At 42.6% G+C, this 16,848-nt stretch overlaps 1 protein-coding gene across 1 annotated transcript in view; it reads right to left on the bottom strand.

Moving 5' to 3' along the window:
* Positions 1-5,517: 5,517 nt before the first annotated feature.
* The window catches only part of ABLIM1 (actin binding LIM protein 1), a 133,739-nt gene continuing 122,408 nt past the window's right edge, over positions 5,518-16,848 (bottom strand). Inside the window, exons 22-23 of the mRNA XM_059820986.1 lie at positions 13,889-13,969; positions 5,518-12,574 (exon numbers count right to left, since the gene is read on the bottom strand). Coding sequence (XP_059676969.1) covers positions 12,461-12,574; positions 13,889-13,969 — 195 coding nt within the window. The 3' untranslated portion in view covers positions 5,518-12,460. The remainder of the gene's footprint in view (positions 12,575-13,888; positions 13,970-16,848) is intronic.

Genomic DNA, 16,848 nt, shown 5'->3' on the forward strand with positions numbered 1-16,848 from the left:
TTGGCTGCGCGTGGAGGCTGGTGGGCTTGCTGATACCACTAAAAGCTACTCCTTTTTTCCTCTCAGGGTCAGTTTTCCAGCCAGCTTTTCCCCCCGATCGGATGGGTGATCTGCCTGCCCTGGTGGTAACTCCATTGTTGCTCGAGCTGGCAGAACACAGGAAAATTCTCCGGAGGGTCCTGCGCTGGGATTGCTCCGGAGGGAGAAAGAGCACAAATGTACTTTTCAGGAAGCTGAACAATTAGTTAGCTACGGAAAAACCAAACCTTGAGTGCCAGGAGTTCGGAGCAACATCAGAGCATTGAAGCGGTGTGCTGGGGGCTGCCTGAGCACCACGGCAGACCATTTAGATGATCCAATATTTATTGGCCTCAGCAGAAGTTTATTTTCAATTACCTACTATTGTTTCACAAACCTGGCCAGTAAGAGCATTAGAAATTTTTTTTTTTTTTTTTTCTTTTGGAAGGGGGGCAGGCAGAGGGAACAGCAAAAGCCAAAACATAAAAATAAACCACACACTTTCAAATGATGCAAAATACCAAACACTGGCTTTCCTCCTCCCACAGTATCTGTGCTCTTAAAAGCATCATTGCAAAGGGAATTATTCATACAGTCACATCAATAAATCTTACTTAAGTCCTTTATTTTGCAGTCCTCATTCATCTAGCTGGGACTCCTCTGTAAACGATAATTAGGGTAAGAGGTAACTGAGATACCACAGAGTTTGCTCCTGGCAGTCATTTAACATCCAGCATGGTATCAAGGCTGTAAAGTAGGCATTTCTCAGCAGCAGTTCATTCATTGTAAAACCTGTTTCGATTATTAGCTTGTCTCCTGTTTCACAGCTAACACTTAGGTTCACATAAAGACCTCAAAGCATTTGTCAGTGAATGCCTTGAATGGACTCAGCTGCATTTTGTTTTCTCTGCAGTATCTAGCCTAAATCCGGAAGAGTCAGCCAAGGGGAGCACCGTTTCCCTCTGGCAGCCTTACCGGGCTAGTCTTGAAAAGAGGGTTGGTTCTACAGTCAACTCTCCTCTTCAATACCTGGTGCTATGAGGGCTGGGATAGCCCAAATAATGGGAAATAGATAATGGATCCACTCCCAAGCATGATGTGGAGACCTCCAACAGCAGAGTCAGCCTCCAAGTCAGTCTGCTCGTGCCAACCCTGACTTGCTTTTTGATGTTTCTTCATTGGGCTGCCCAGGGATGCACTGCTAATTTACATCCAGCCCCTTACTCTTGCCAACTATTAAGATGGAATTTCACTAAGAAAGGCTCTACTCTGTGGAGATTGCCTTCTCCAGACTTATGTCCAAACAATATCGCCCCAGTTTTAGCAAAGACATCGTAACACCCCCCCAAGGTGCAGGTGCCTAGCAGAGGCTCTCTCCCATCTTCGGCTCTGGACACTAATCTAGTGCAGACTGTGTGGGTCTCACAGCTCAACCCTTTCTCCCTCCACCCCAACACCCATACAGTTATACCCTTCTTAACTGACTGCTTAGTAATAGAGGTGTGATGGTCCTGCTGGAATCGAAGGAACTGTAGGAGGGCCACCACCTGCCCTCTCTGCCATGGACTTGAGACTGTGATTTCATGACAGAAAATGTGCAATATCCCTAGCAGTTTAATGTGTTCTCCTCTTTCTTCAGACCCCGTTGTCCACTTGTGCCCACCCCATTTTACATGCCAGCACAACTCTTTTGTGAGGCCACTGCTTAAATCAAAGCAGGGAACTGACTCCATTTAAAAACAAAAAAACCCCCAAACTACTCATATGCAACAAAATAAAAAATAAAAAACGTTTTTTAAGCAGGATCAGTTCCCGAATGTCACTGAGAGTGACCCCACAAGGAGTCATGCTGACATATCTGATGGCAGGAAAAAGCTGTGGGGGCGTGGGAATACCTTAAGCTCGCTGAACAGCCGCCCAGTGCTTTGTCTTATGAAATCACAGCCCGAGGAGAGACAGCGCTGTGCTGTTTTCCTGCTCCCCCTCTCTTCCTTTCCCCCCAAACCCTTGGGCCCTCATCACTACCATGCCTACATCCAGTCCGGGATGTACATTTTAATCTGCAGTGTGTATATAAAAGAGAGCTGGAACCAGTGGCTGTCTGAGACCCACCTGACCTTTGGATGTACAGCAAACTTCCCGTTCCAGTGCTGCCGGCTCTTTAATCTCCCAGTCCTTAAAAAATAAAAGTGAGCCTATGTGAAAAAATGCTTTGTAATGGGAACTCCTGGAACAACTTTTCTCTCTCGCCCTCTGAGTGAGCCATAGAAAACAGTAAATATCTCTCCCAAGAGTCCTTTTTTACAATAGAAAAATGGCAGGGAAAACTGAAGTTTCATTTCCAGCCTCAGACTCAGCAGCAGACAGGCACAAAAGCTACAGAAAAATAAAACAGCAAGGGGAAAAAACCCACTCTTGTTCACTCAAAGAGTTTGGGGAGATTTTTGGTGAGAACAAGCTGCTTCTGGTGGGGAGCAAGTCATACTTGGGAACTGGGTTTCTCTTTTTGCAGGAGGAAGTGGTCTTGGGCTATATACTTGACAGCAAATTAGCATTGACATTTGACTTGTTTTGATCTGAGCTATTTACAGTGGTATTATCTGTGTATTTTTGACATGCTGTGAAGATTCCCATTGCCAGATGCCTTGCGATGGCTGTAGGATGCAGTGCATTCCACAGTCATTACTCAGGGGTCAAAACCCTCACATTATTTGTGGGGAGGAGGGGAGCAGGGAAAAATGGTCGAACGACCAAAAAAAAAAAAGAATCCCTGGACTTAGATTTCACTGGGCTTGTGTATTTAACTGGAGGGAAATTAAAAATGCGCTTAGGCTGGCTGGCACTGTCACACTGTGGAGCCGATGACTGGAATGGATCCTTGTGAATTTGCTCTACGCATAGGAGCGCATTCATGGCGGTAATATTCCCAGCTGCTCTGGGCTGGGGAAGGCTGTAAGGGAGCAACTGCGCTGCTACACTGCTGGGTTGAAGATCCCCAGCTGGGGATCGCTGCTTAGGACCTCCAGAGCTTGGCTTGGCAGGACATGCCGTAGGGCTGGCACTGCACAGTAAGCGTTGCTATAGGGAAGGCGCTGAGACTCAGGCAGTGGATTTTCATGAGTAAATGAGACTGATTCAAAAGGGAGACTTCATTTTTTTCTTTTCTATGGTTGGGAAACTTTCAAGAAAATTTCCAGGGCCAAATCATAGACTTACACTTGTGGTTTTTTAAGCTGACATTCCATGCACAGACCTTCCTTGCTCCCTAACTGTGTGGAGATGCCCAGGGAGGCTAACAGGAGATGCCCGGAGAGCACCTAACATGGAAGTGCTTGGGGGCTGCAGGCTGGCAGGTGGGGAATGGGGTCCTGCCCTGCAGAGCAGTGAGGAAACATCTCCCTGGTATCTGGTGGTCCAGGGGAAGGGGAAATAAGCAGCGCAAGACTTCCTTGAAGAAAGGTCTCTCTTAGACTCTATGTTTGCCTTTCAGATGAACAGGCAGACATTTAAAAACGTCCCTCAGTCTTCTTAACTCTTCTCTGGCTCAGGTTTGCCCACTACCTCCCACCGGTAACCTGCACAGCACCATGCGCTGTCAGCTAAGGTTTGCTCACAAGAGGCTATGGTTTCCTAAAACCCCTGAGGTTTCTCAGTGCTGGTCCTAAAAAGAAGAGGATAGAAAATGGGTTATTGTGTCCTCATTCATACCTGGTCTGACAGCAATGAGGGCTGTGAAGTGGCCAGGCAGGAAATGTCCATAAACATGGAGGAAACAGAGAAACGAGGGATACTGGAACATATACGCTGACCTGCTGAAGTCCATGGGCCTACGTGCTTGTTGAAAATTAGCCCATTAAATGTTCAAAGCAGGGGTCATCTCCACCCTGTACTTACAAATGGTCCAGTTCAGGATTAGGCCTCTTCCAGCTAGGCACTGCAGCAATATAGATAACAAAAAACCTGGGTTTAAATATTATGCTTAAGTGTGCTTCTGCCCCTCACTGTGTCATATTTCCAGCAGTTGCAATGGATGAATCTGATTTTGATTTGGTTTTGTCCCACCTACAGCAATCTCTGGAGTAAGCCATCCAAAGAAAGGAAGCATCTAACTGCCTCCAGGTAGCTTTGGTGGATTTGTCCATAGAAAAGCTTATCTTGTGCAAGTTCCAGCACGAATACCACACAACAAAAATCTAGGCATGGCCTGGGAAGTGAATGGGGCAGATACAAACCGTGCTAAAGGCTATCTTCACGGTGGTGTTGAATTCCCCACCTCTTACTCTCCAAGCAGGAACCTAAGCCCCCGCCTCACCTGAGACTCAGTCCCTAGATATACCCAACATAGTCTATTGAAGTAAAACCCTGGGGGAAAACTCACTTTCGTTGTGAGAGAGAACCTGTGTGGAGTATCAAGGTAGGGCAAAGGCAGGGATGAGTCTCAGAGGGCTGAGGACTGGAAGAGAAAATGGGGAACATGTTATCATCTGCAGGGCACAGATCTTGATGCTGCAGGGGCTTTCCGTGGGCTCAAGGACGCTGGGCAGGATGTGTGCTGCGTCGCTCCTGCCCCTGAACAGAGGGCTGCAGCTCGGATGATCAACAGCCTGAAGCAGGATTCTCTCCCACTCCCTTTGAGTTTTTTTAGGATTGATCCCCAGTGGCCTCACTTCAAATAGTAACACCCCCCACCCCCCCTCTTTAACAAACAAGCCCAGAGGCCAATCCTAATGAGGCTCCAGCTCTGGTTGCTCCAGGTCCCATAACTGCAGGAGGCTCAAATTAATTCAGTGAAGATGTTCGGCAAGTCATCTAGAGAGCTGTGTATGAGTGGCTTCTTTTCCAGGGAATATCTATATGCAAAAACGAGTGAAGTCCCTTGACATGCCTTTCTTCTGAGGCACTCACAGGAACTGCTGCAGATTCCTCTGAGGTGCAGTGTGCTTAATTCTGCTCCTACTATGGTCTGCTGAAGACTCGGGCATTCAGCACATTCATAGGTGTTTTATAGCCCAATCTCCTTCAATGGCACTGTCCCCTACCTTCTACACCCAGACCAAGGCTGGGCAGGTATAACTCCAGGTAATTAAGCAAACACCTAACTTTAAATACTAAGACATGTAAATATCTTTTCAAGTCGGGGACTAAAATTTTACCTGAACTGGCAAGTATAAAGAAAGGAAACGATTTAGACTGTGAAGCTGATGTAACCGCATGACCTAGTTGAGCTCACTGATATCTCAGGTCCTTTTAAACCACAAACTGACCACACAAAATTAACACTCCTATGTGGTTTGTATGAATATCTATTTCTAGTGACTTAGTTACAGGAAGTCTTGTGTCCTAACTTCACTGAAGCTGTTTAACTGTTCATCTGTCTTGCTCTGGTCATTCATGTCTCACCTCTCTCTTTCTTGAGAGCCCATCCTGTTTTGTAAGAGGACTTTGATACAACTCTGCAAGATGAAAAAAAACCCAAATGAGGCAACATGAATCCAGCGATTAAGAATAAAGCTCCAAACTTTATTCATTGACTTGAGTACAACAGTGATGCAGATTACAGTGGCACAGGAGTGCAATATGTGCTGTTTGCGGTATGACAGTGGAAACACTAATTGTACAGAACAGCAACCCAGCTCAACTTTTCATTATGCATACAAGCAGACTTACTGTACAGACAAGACATTGATTCACTTTTACAGAGACTCAGAAAGAGAGCTGTCTCACAGATGAATGGAAAACACAGGGACACCTCCCAAAAACACTGGCTTGTAATGAGTGGAGGGAGGAGAAAAGAAAAAAAAAAAAATTCCTGTTGCCAAAAATCTACCGAGTTAAAGGAAAATACACCTTTGAAAAATTAGTTTCAGTTTCCAAAGCTTAAAAAAAGCCCCCAGCTGTAAGGCTCCCTGACAGGAAGAGTTGTCAGCAATGACCAAGCCACACTGCTTGGACAGGACTGACCCAGTAATGACATACAAAGCTCGTTGCTGTGGGCATACACAGCAGTCAGAGACTTTCCTGGGCTAGCCAGCCGAGAAAAAGCCTGCTCCAAAGCGTGTGGATGTCAGTGAGAGGCTCCACTGATTTCAGTGGTTTTGCATCTGGGGGGAAGTGCTTTCTGAAGGATGTTCAGTGACAAAAGCCCAGGCAAGTGTCCAGTGGGACCTGTCAAAGCGCCTAAGGGAGCTAGAGACTCAGCCTGGTAAGGCACTGCTGGAATTCCCGTAGCTGCTTCTGCTGCTTGAAATGCTTCACTTCCTAATGCCTAAGAGCAAGGTCCTGTGGGCCTCAGCTTTGCAAGTCCTGGGAGCAACACTTGTATTAACTGTGGTGATCCTGACAAAACAGGTTACTGTTTGCCTTCAGTCATCTCTTTTTACCTCAAAAGAAAGACTGCAATGCACGTGGAAGTATTACCTCTTCACATGGACAAGCATTTTTTAGGAAATCACTAGCAGAAATCTATTTCCCTGTTAGAAGCCCTTTGGGCAACAAATAATTTATTTTGCATACAGGCAAACAACATTAATGGCCAATTACATTCCCACTTCCTGCACTGATGCTTACATTAAAATTAATAATACTTATACTCTCCCTGCCAAATGCGGGCATCACGTAGCTCCTGCCAGCAGAGCTGTCTGACTAAAAACTCTGCATCTTTGCACTGTGATAGATTTTTTGTTCCTTATTTTATTAAGCACAATGTGTGTGGGAGAAATCACAAGGCAAAACTCACCAGCCAGAGCAGTCCTGCAACCCACAGCAATAAGGGTGTTTCTACATTAAAAGAGAAAGGCGCATTGTACTACTACCACAGCGCCCAGCAGATCTCTCTAGCTCTTCATTACATAGCAACGGGGTAAAAACTTACCACATATTGTCAAGACCAGCCCTTGCTATGCGTCTACCCTGAAGACTACGCTGGACTCTAGCAGGTGTGCTGACAGGGCCAAAAAGTTTGACAGGGCATGAACTGGACCATGACCTGGGGCTACCTGAATGGGGCAGGGCGCTGTGGAGTCAAGCCCTAAGCGTCTCTCTGACATGGGAAGACGAGTGGCATTTCAGGACAGATTAGTTGATTTCCTTGTTTCCTGCACGTGTTTTATTGCATCACCATTATCATTGACTGGTAGTTTTCACTGCTGTAGGTAACTTCCAGGATGTGGACATCCTCCTCCACAAATACATTCCGAAAGAAAGCAATGAATCATGGAGTGGGAGAAAGGTCGGTTTCCATTTAATCTACTCTACAAGGCTATGGCCCAAATAGGCCAAGATCTCCTCGTAAGTCAGGATTAGCCAAGATAAGTCATTCCAAGATGAGTTTAGAGGATGTTCATATTTTAACCCTTTTTGGGGTTGATTTTTCTGTCACTTGTTGTAACAGCTTCATACCATTAATTTCAGTGTAGATGCTCATAAGCTATGGGCTCCAAACTTGACTTCCCCAATGTTTGAAACAGGTACTACAGGCTCATGCCTGTATTTTTTTCTAAGTCTGCTAAACACCATTCTGGCAAACCCTGGAGAAGTCAACTTATACCAGCCCTCCTCCTTCCCAGAACTTAACCCTTCACCATCCATTGATATTACCTGACCAGGAGAAGCATGACTTGCGGAAAGGGATTTCACTTCAAAATGTGTCTAATTTCAGCATAACAAACTTCTACAAAAGAGACTCCTCATGACCTCCCCTGAACAGCAGGACATCTGAACTACATGGCTGAGAAAGGATTGCCAAGTTGCAAGAGGGAAAGGGCAGCAAGCTCTTCAGCGCTAGGCCCACAGACTTAGGGCTATAGGACTTCGTAAGGAGAGATGACATCTGTCTTGACAGTAGTAAAAGCACTACTAGAGCCGCAGAGCTATCTTGTCCCACATACAGCTATTAAGAAACTTACTGTTCTCCTAGTCTAACCTTTCACAGCACACTGCAGCTATGTCTACAACACATCACAAACCATATTTAATGAAAGGCTACTAATCAAACTGAAAACAAGTATGTTTCTGAGATGCCACTAAAACCTGTCTTAAATGACACCAGCACGAGATGATAATAAACAATTTAAAAAAAAAAATGAAATTCTGTGAGCAAACTTCACAAGAACTTACTCTTCCAGTTGTACAGAAAGTTTAGCAGGTTTGGGATAGGACACTGGCAGAGTTGAGATGCTACATTCAGCTTCCTGAACTGAGACCACAATAGATCACATTGCTTCACTGAGAAATAGTGGACAGTTTAGTAATTTCCAAATCTGCTCTTCAATTTGGCTTAATTCTACTATCTTCAGAGATGATGAATAACATAACATATTTATTTCAACTTCTGACTCTCGCAGTTGGCTGGAGGTTACACTACGTTAAGGCACGGGTATAGAGGGTATGGCCAGCTGTTCCCACTGTAACACAGAACAGTTCTCTAGTTGTGCATATGGAAATTATCAGACCAGTATCTGAGGAGGGCACAAAACCCAATAGGTCAGATCTCTGGATTACCCGTTAATACGAAGACTATTGCACAGGGTGTTACCCTTCCATCTAAGCACTGCCAGGGATGGATGCTGCAAATGTTCACACACGCCTGAGGAGGCCTTTTAAATTATATCACTTGTGGCCAACCTGGCACTTCCATGATGTGGGAAACTGACCCTGCCTTCTGCACACTCAATACATCACAGGTATCCACAAGCCCCGCAGATACAAGCACATACGCAAGTGACAACCTTCATAACTTAATGACCGCTATCTATTCAACACTACGCACTACTCGGAAATCCCAGGTTAACTACTCACATAGTATCTCAACTCCAAATGAGGAGTGTGTGTTCTACATGTGCACCTGTGTTTGAGAACCTGCATGTGTACATAATCCCATTTTGCACACGTGTGGTTATTTTGCAATGTTTTAACAGGTCTTTGCTCTTACATCACTCCTAAAGCAGAAAAGGGGAAAAAACAAGACAAAAGCAATCAGTTTTCAGTCCTCTTGGCAATGATGTTCTGTTGACAGCACTGAGTTTGATGGGACTTTATCAGAAGCTCAAATGTTTTGCAAGAGATAGAAGAACGTAAGCATGTGCTTAAGGCATATTGATAGAATCACAGAATGGTTTGGGTTGGAAGGGACCTTTAAAGATCATCTAGTCCAACCCTTGACATGTCTCAAGGGAATACTGAAGAGGGGAATTACCAAGAACTGCCCAAGAAAATGCTACTGAGTTGATACTAGAAAAATGATTCATTTCTTACAAAGAAAATTATCCCTGGGGCTACATTTCTGTTTTTATTAGGTGGGAAGACCAGATGCAAGAACAGAAAATGTTGCAGTGACAATCGCTAACAGCCCACTGCAGAAAACACACACATAACCTGTGGCTGGCTGCAGCATGGTTTTTATGGACAGGCAATCTCTTGGGGTGTGTCTACATGTAGATGGTTGGGATAGTTAAGGGGAATTAACTATAGGCATGAAATTGAAGCTCAGAAAACTGTTCATGTTCTCAATCAGAAATAAAGCAGTATTAAGTCTATTGCAGAGGGCTGTGAACTGACTATGCTCCACACCAGTGAGATGTGAACCAGCAATGGCCGAAAAATCCAGTTAGAGATTAATTGTTTCTGCAGCTTCTCTTCATTCCTTCCCAAGCTGCAATTGCAGTTTTATATTCTCAGTTGATGAGGCAGATACAAATTACCCTGTCGTTCTTCACAGGCTAGAAGGCTGAGTTCTTCTTTTTTTTTTAATTTTTTTTTTTTTATTTTTTTTTTTTTTTTTTTAGAGGAGAGAGAGGAGAGAAAACAACCTGGCCTAGTCATTTCTGAAATGACTGGGTAGTATTATCCATATAAGCTGTGAGAAGTTCAATAGTAATCTAGAGATGGGGACAGAAAAATGCAGACTGGCAGCTCACATCCTTGAGTGAGCAGGTCTTCAGATCAAAAAGGTTTATTGTCAAGGTGACTTGGGCTAAAAGACCCGTAATACCTACTATGTTTGAGAGGCAACTGCACAGTATTGTCTACAGGATGTGGGCTGACAAAATTTGGAGAATTTTAATACTTTAAATGTATTAAAACTCAAATGTTCATCTCAAAGTTAAGCCACACCTTGCAGGTGACAAACACTGAATTTCTGAGACTCCAGCATTCACAAAGCCTGTGACTGTAAAACACTGCTTTTCTTTCGTCGTATGGATTTGGTTTCAGCAGGCACTCAAAAACGCATCTCAAACTGCCGGTGCCCTTAACATTCCCATTTACTTCCCAGTGTTCCTCTAAAACCCTTTCAGATGCTTGTTCTGAAAAATGAAGTAAAACATGTTGATCTTAGTAACATCCAGAGAGCTTATGCACAATTGCGCGTGTCACAGTGTTCACCGAGGACTTCTGTTCAGTGGGGACTGTGATGCCAGATCTGCATGGTAGCATATTCTCCAGCTTGACCCATAGACTCACCATTCCCTAGGGGCTCTAGGGACATGGAGCAGGTGCTGACCCCTTGTATCTGTCATATACTGAATCTTCAACTCAGATTTTGTCAAAGGAACCACAGTGATCTGTTGCAACAGGACTTCCTGAACCAGCAAAGAAGAGGCAGGATGCGGGCTGTCCTGCACATTTCATGGTGAAATGCCATTTGGTGATATAGAGAACTCAACACAGTGACACTGAATCTCACAACTACACGGGACTTTTTCCCCTTCCTGACTTCCAGGTTTTAACACCAATGTCTCATATAACAGAAAATACAAAGGTTCTGATGTCTCCAGTGCCAAAAGTTTCTGCATTAGAAATGAAACCTTGATATTCTTTGACAGACACAGAACCTAAATGGCCCTCTCCCATACCAGGAGACGGGCTCATTAGTGCAGTATGCATTGGCAGTTAAGCACCAAGGAAGAGAAAAAGCTGACCTTGCAGCCACAATGCATTCATTCAATTACTTTGGTGCTCATGTCCTCCTCTGTATAGGACTTACCCAGAAGCAGTTAGGGTATATACAGGCAGTTTTTTAAGCTGCAGCATATTGGAAGAAGACTGAAAGCAATAAGGAGTTCAGTGCAGCTCAGAAACTGTCTTGCATGACTACTCTGTCTTCAAAAACCAAGTCAGGCACAAAGGGAAATAAAAATAACCAAGGCTGGAGCTTTGACACTTCAAGAGAGGAAAAAAAAGTCTGTGCCCTCTTTTCCAAGCACAAGTGAAAAACTATGTTAACTAAAAAGAGTGCTTGGCCCCATGCACTGTGCCATATTGACATCAGCAACTGCAATTTAATCAAAAAGCCTCTACTGGCAGAGCGTGGCACCTTGATGGCACCTTTTAATTCATAAACATTCCTCCCTAAGAGGTATGAATTTGCGCGTTAGCTTGCAGAGAACCATATTCCCTGCTGATGTAAAATCCTACAACTCCACTGCAGTTTGATGAGCTGTACTAGTAATTACTAGCAGGGAGTCTCTCCCAAAATCTCTGGGTGTGAACCAGGGCACACTTAAAAAAGCATTTTCTCACTCTGTCACTCCCACCTCCACCCACCCATCTCCTGGACTAAATTACAAGAAAACTGACCCTTCTCCATCATTCCCATTACTTAAGTGATCTTACATTATTCAAATGACTGGTTAAGCTCCAGCCTTATTAATTCAAGCAGAAAGTGTGGAAGAGGGAACACTGACAACAGACACAGCAATTCACTTCCTATATCCTAGCAAATATATACAAGGAGTCCATTTTCCAGAAATTCAACTGGTATGTTCTGTAAGTGAGCAGAGTGCCCACCTTTGCAGATTGTATCACATGAAGAAGATGCCATTTCAAAAGAGTGCCAATTAAGAAACAGTTGCGTGAAAGACTTCATGTGACCATGTGGATATGTTACAAAGGGCTTCTGCTTCACTACAGAGCATCTGTCTATCTTCCTCTCCATATATATATACACATATATACACATACATACACGCACACACATAGATAGATGGCTAGAGATAAATACATGTGTGCACACACGCAAACACGCATACATATATATATATATTTTTATATATATATATTCTTTTCCAGTTCTTGAAGTGGTTACAACTACTTTAGTCTACAAGGCATCCTAAGGGCACTTCCTGGCTCTAGCAATAAAGTCCATCATATTGTGGAGAGAAGTAAAGGGAATATCATCGAGGGAGAAGAACAGAACAGTTTCCTATCTTGTATAATATCATGTAACAGGTTGACACCTCTGAAAACTATCATTATTGTTTCTGAGCCCAGATATTTTCCCCCTGTGTTCCAGGAGGGCAAATGTTCATCTTGTTCAATTGCTGTGTACAGAGGTGCCACTATGCAATTTTCCCTTTTTGGTGGATAAGTAGTTGCTTCCAAATAGTTTGGACTGTATGATACAATATCCTATGCATCATTTTCTGTTGGTTTGTTTAAAGGGAGATTAAAAGAGTTTTGCTTTTTTCTTCATGTCGTTGCGTCTCCAGAGAGGTAACTTGTCAAACTCCTGTATCGTCATGCCAAATATTTCTTGAAAAACTTCAGGTGCTAAGTGACGCTTTAAAAAAAAAAAAAGAGAGAAAAAAAAAAAGGAGGGGAAAAAAAAAAGGAAGAAAAGGCAACGGTCAGTCAAAGCCAAAGAGATGCAACAGGAGATAGGAGTGCCTTAGGGATTTCATGTCAGTGTGTAAGAGCCATTGCAGGAAATAATAATGCTTTGGCAATACACATATCCAAGTCCTCATGAACTCAGGTGCTCTATGAATCAATAAAATTTTGCGATTTGTTAAGTCTGAAAAGTTTACAAAGGAAATCAGGAGAAGTATTTCAGTTGCTCAATAAGCAAGAGACAGAAGAATTATTTGTCTGAAGTCACCCAACAAGCAGTGATAGACCAGAGAACAAAACCAGCTCCTGCATGCCACTGTCGCAGGCTTTAGCTAGTCACCTCTGTGTACATATGGAAGTTCAAACAGACACAGGACAGCTTTGCAGAAGGGCTGCAGGTTGACATGCTACATTTGAAGTTCTGAGAAGGAAGACGTCTGGCCACAGTAACTGTCCAGCGCATTTCTCTACTGCCAATGAAACATTTTTTGGTGCTGCCTTGTGCACAAGCTACTTTTTGTTCAGCTGCTTTAGAGTGCACTGGATGGGGAAAGTGTCTCCCTGTGGCACTAATGTAACACAGCGTTGAATTCTGATTAGTGACCACGTATCTACTAGTCTAAAAATGTGGATAAATGGTTACTTATCCAACTTTCTGTTGCCCCTTCCATTCATCTCCACAGAAGACTAACTAACTACAAATGACTTAAACATCCTCAGCCTTCCACTGGGCTGCTTAAGTCTTTCTAATCCACAAAGCTGTAAACAATTTTTATTTGTTGGCAGAGATTTAAAACCTCGTATTTTTGGATATCAGCCAGTCTAACTCACAGGACTCATGGATGAGTTAAAGAAAGTTAGACTTTTGATCCTCAAGGATGGCTGACACTGACTCTTAGCTAAGAAATGATCCAAGAATAAACAAAGTATTGCTCCATTCCAATATGGATCCTATGACTAGAAAACACTTCACCAATTTTGGGCTTTTTACCAATTTACAAGTATATAATTAATTGCTGGAAAACATAAGGGGATTGTGAGAAGCTCAGTCCAGGAGCAGGGAGACAGAAATGTGGGACTCCTTGCCCAGCACTGTTCATGGAGACGCAGCTGCTTCCTCCCCAGTTTGACTCCTCCTTCCCTGCTTAGCACTGAGAAATCTTCCCAGTCTAACAAGGACCCACGCTTCAGTGTTTGAGCTTTCAAGTGTGCAACAACAAACAAATTCAGCAGGAAAGAGCATTTAGGAACTTGCTTCTCTTACCTCAAGCCTGGTTCTGTCTACATCTTTTAGTATTTTATTTCGCCCTCTGTTGGTCACCATGAGCATTTCATATGGAAAAATCTGTTAACAATGTATAAAAGGGGGAAAAAGAGATGTATTTACATTCCAAAGCAAAAAGAACACAATGTGTCTCATTTTCATAACCACACAAACATTTGCTTTCTTTTCCAAAGGAAATCACAGCACTTTTGTCCCCTAAAGTTGCACGAAAGACAAGCCCATCTGGACATAGCAAGAACTTGTTTAGTATCAAACTGCCTCATCTTGTAGAGCCACTGTGTACTTGCCCATCCCGCTGATTTTTATGGTGCATATACTACAGCTGACTTTGGTCAGACAGTCCTCTCTAGTCAATGTACCTTCTCATCCAGCAATGTATAAAGTTACGAGTTTATTAAGGTAAATACATTTGGCAGTCATTGGTCTAACTGATGGTTGCCAAAGTGCGGACAGCTCTAAGGAAACAAGCACTTAGTGGACTTTTTTAAAAATTAACCACATGAAAATACATCAGGAAAAGCAGAAACTCTGAATAAGGAAGATATTGATTAGTGGGGACCACTGCATTCATCGAAGTTCATCACATGATTTTCTTTGCCTTTTTGGATAGTTAAAGAATTCAAGCAACTAGTTAAAGAATTCAAACAACTGCCCACTGTGCTTGCTGGCTGTGCAATGCATACATGGAACAAAGGAGATACTTTTGTAGACACACTTGTCTTACACACCTTCATCTACTTCAGAAGAGTATGCGTCCAGCATATTTCCCATTAACATTTCCCTTGCTTTCCCTTTACATTGCAAAGAATGTCCAGAACTTATACAAATCAGTTATTGGCCAATAACCAATCCTGAATGCACAAATGATGTTACTTTTGTTTTACAGGTTCTTTGTTTTAAGTAAAATGTTTTCTGTCAGTGGGTCTCAAATCAGTTTAATCCAACAGAAACAATGCTGCTTAGAAAGGATTTCAGAAAACCATGTGCCTTAAAATCAGTTTCTGGAATCATCCCTGGCAAATAAAACTGTTTTAGGATTTTTTCCCTTGGGCAGACACTTGCAGGAATGCCTGGGATGACCTAGGAGAGCTCATGTTCCATCTGACAGAGCCTCCCTATAGCCCTTATCATTGCACGCCTCTGCAGAGTGGACAACAGCATTCCCAGTGAGGTCCTCATCCAACCCCTACTGAAATCAATTAAGTTCTTCTGCAGAGGCTCTGAAAAGCCAGAATAGGCAGAAGAGTTCTTCTGCAATAAAGGCTCAGCATTTATTGTTATTTATGGCTCTTGTTTTACTTGCCCACTGGGAAAAAGAGTGAGACCACCAAAACTCTCCTGGAGAGACAGCTGAGCTATTATCAAATGCTATTAATTCAATTATTTTAACATCAGAAGAAATTCAGCCTAATCAACCTCTGTGCAGAACTAGGCAATTAAGTTCATTCCATTGTCAACAATTAGCCCAATGAACTTTTCAGAAATATAATAAATAAGATTCAGGCATCAATGAACACACCACTGAGTTTATTGTAAGTAATAATACTTTAAATAACGTGTGCTTACATACCCATTGTAAGATATGATTCTTAGGAGTTTCTGACATTGCCACAATTGTACAATTAAGTCTATACTTTGAATTACATTGTTTATGTTTGATACTGGAAACAGCTACCATATACAGCATTATAGGAAACTAAAATGTAACTTTTCATATTTTAACAGGCAGAGTTTAAATCAAGGTCTATGGTCATAAGTACATTTTATATTTATATATTCACAACAAGGCATGTCTCAATCTGGGGTGGCAGGATGCACAAATTCTGTCCTTTCTGGAGAACCATTTGGTAAGATTTGGTTGTTCTTAAATTTACTAATTTTGACTTTGGACTTGGTTCATGCTGACTTTGAGTTGGCTCCTTTTACTTTATCAGGTTTAAGTTAGTGTTGGACCATTGACATGAATAAAAATACTGCCAATTCACACAAGCTGAGGGTCTGGCATCACCTTTATAAACTTCAACAGGAAGTGACCTATTATGTCATGAAAATTCCCATAAATTTTATCACTAGTAATACTGACAGAATTTGTCACCCAAAATAACATTCCAAATTACTGGGTGCATCAACAGCAGTGGTGGCTGTAATAATTTCTATTGCACTGAAAGAGAAATTATTTGGAATAAAAAGTAGTATCTCAGCAGTTAGGGATGTCTCCAGGGTCTTATTTATATAATATATAAAAACATTTGTTAATATACATTGCACTGGGGTCTCAGCTTATAAAGCTAGGGTTATTGCCTTGTACAGTTTGTTTGGAGGTGACTCGGAAGCACAAGTAGTAATCTGGTTTGCAAAACGAGCTCCTCACTTAACTGCAGAAATGCTGATCCTTGTAACTTCAGCAAAATCATGATTTCTCGGAAGGTTCACCTTATAAGATTTAAAAGACAGGCCTGGTTGACTCCTCGCTATATATTATGTTCATTTTTGACTCAAGACATCTCTAGACACAGCTGCAAAAGCATTTTAATTTGTATCTTAAATTACATTCAGCTGACATTGCCTCTTTTTCCAATAAACCTCCTGAAGAGTTTCTTATATAGGGCATTCAACATTATTGAAAGGTGTCAGGCTAACAGTGCTGGGAGCTAAAGAACAGATCCAAACAGACATGTAGGTATCTAACTTCCAATTTGAAACAAAGATCCATGTATTTCATTAATTTTTAAATTAAGACAGCCTCAACAGTATGTTGTGAGCCACAATATTCTGCATCACTTTTCCAACCTGACAGATCTGTGACTTTCCCATCGAGTTTCGCCTGCTGTTTTGGCTAGTGGAGGCTTGACAGAGAACTAGCTATTGAGCATCTTCAGTATCTTTGTTTTGTCTCTGGAAAAGCCTCCTTAATCCAAGATGCACACCTGGGCTGACCT

This window comes from Gavia stellata, chromosome 9 (genome assembly GCF_030936135.1).
Source record: "Gavia stellata isolate bGavSte3 chromosome 9, bGavSte3.hap2, whole genome shotgun sequence".
In the NCBI taxonomy this organism is placed as follows: Eukaryota; Metazoa; Chordata; class Aves; order Gaviiformes; family Gaviidae; genus Gavia; species Gavia stellata.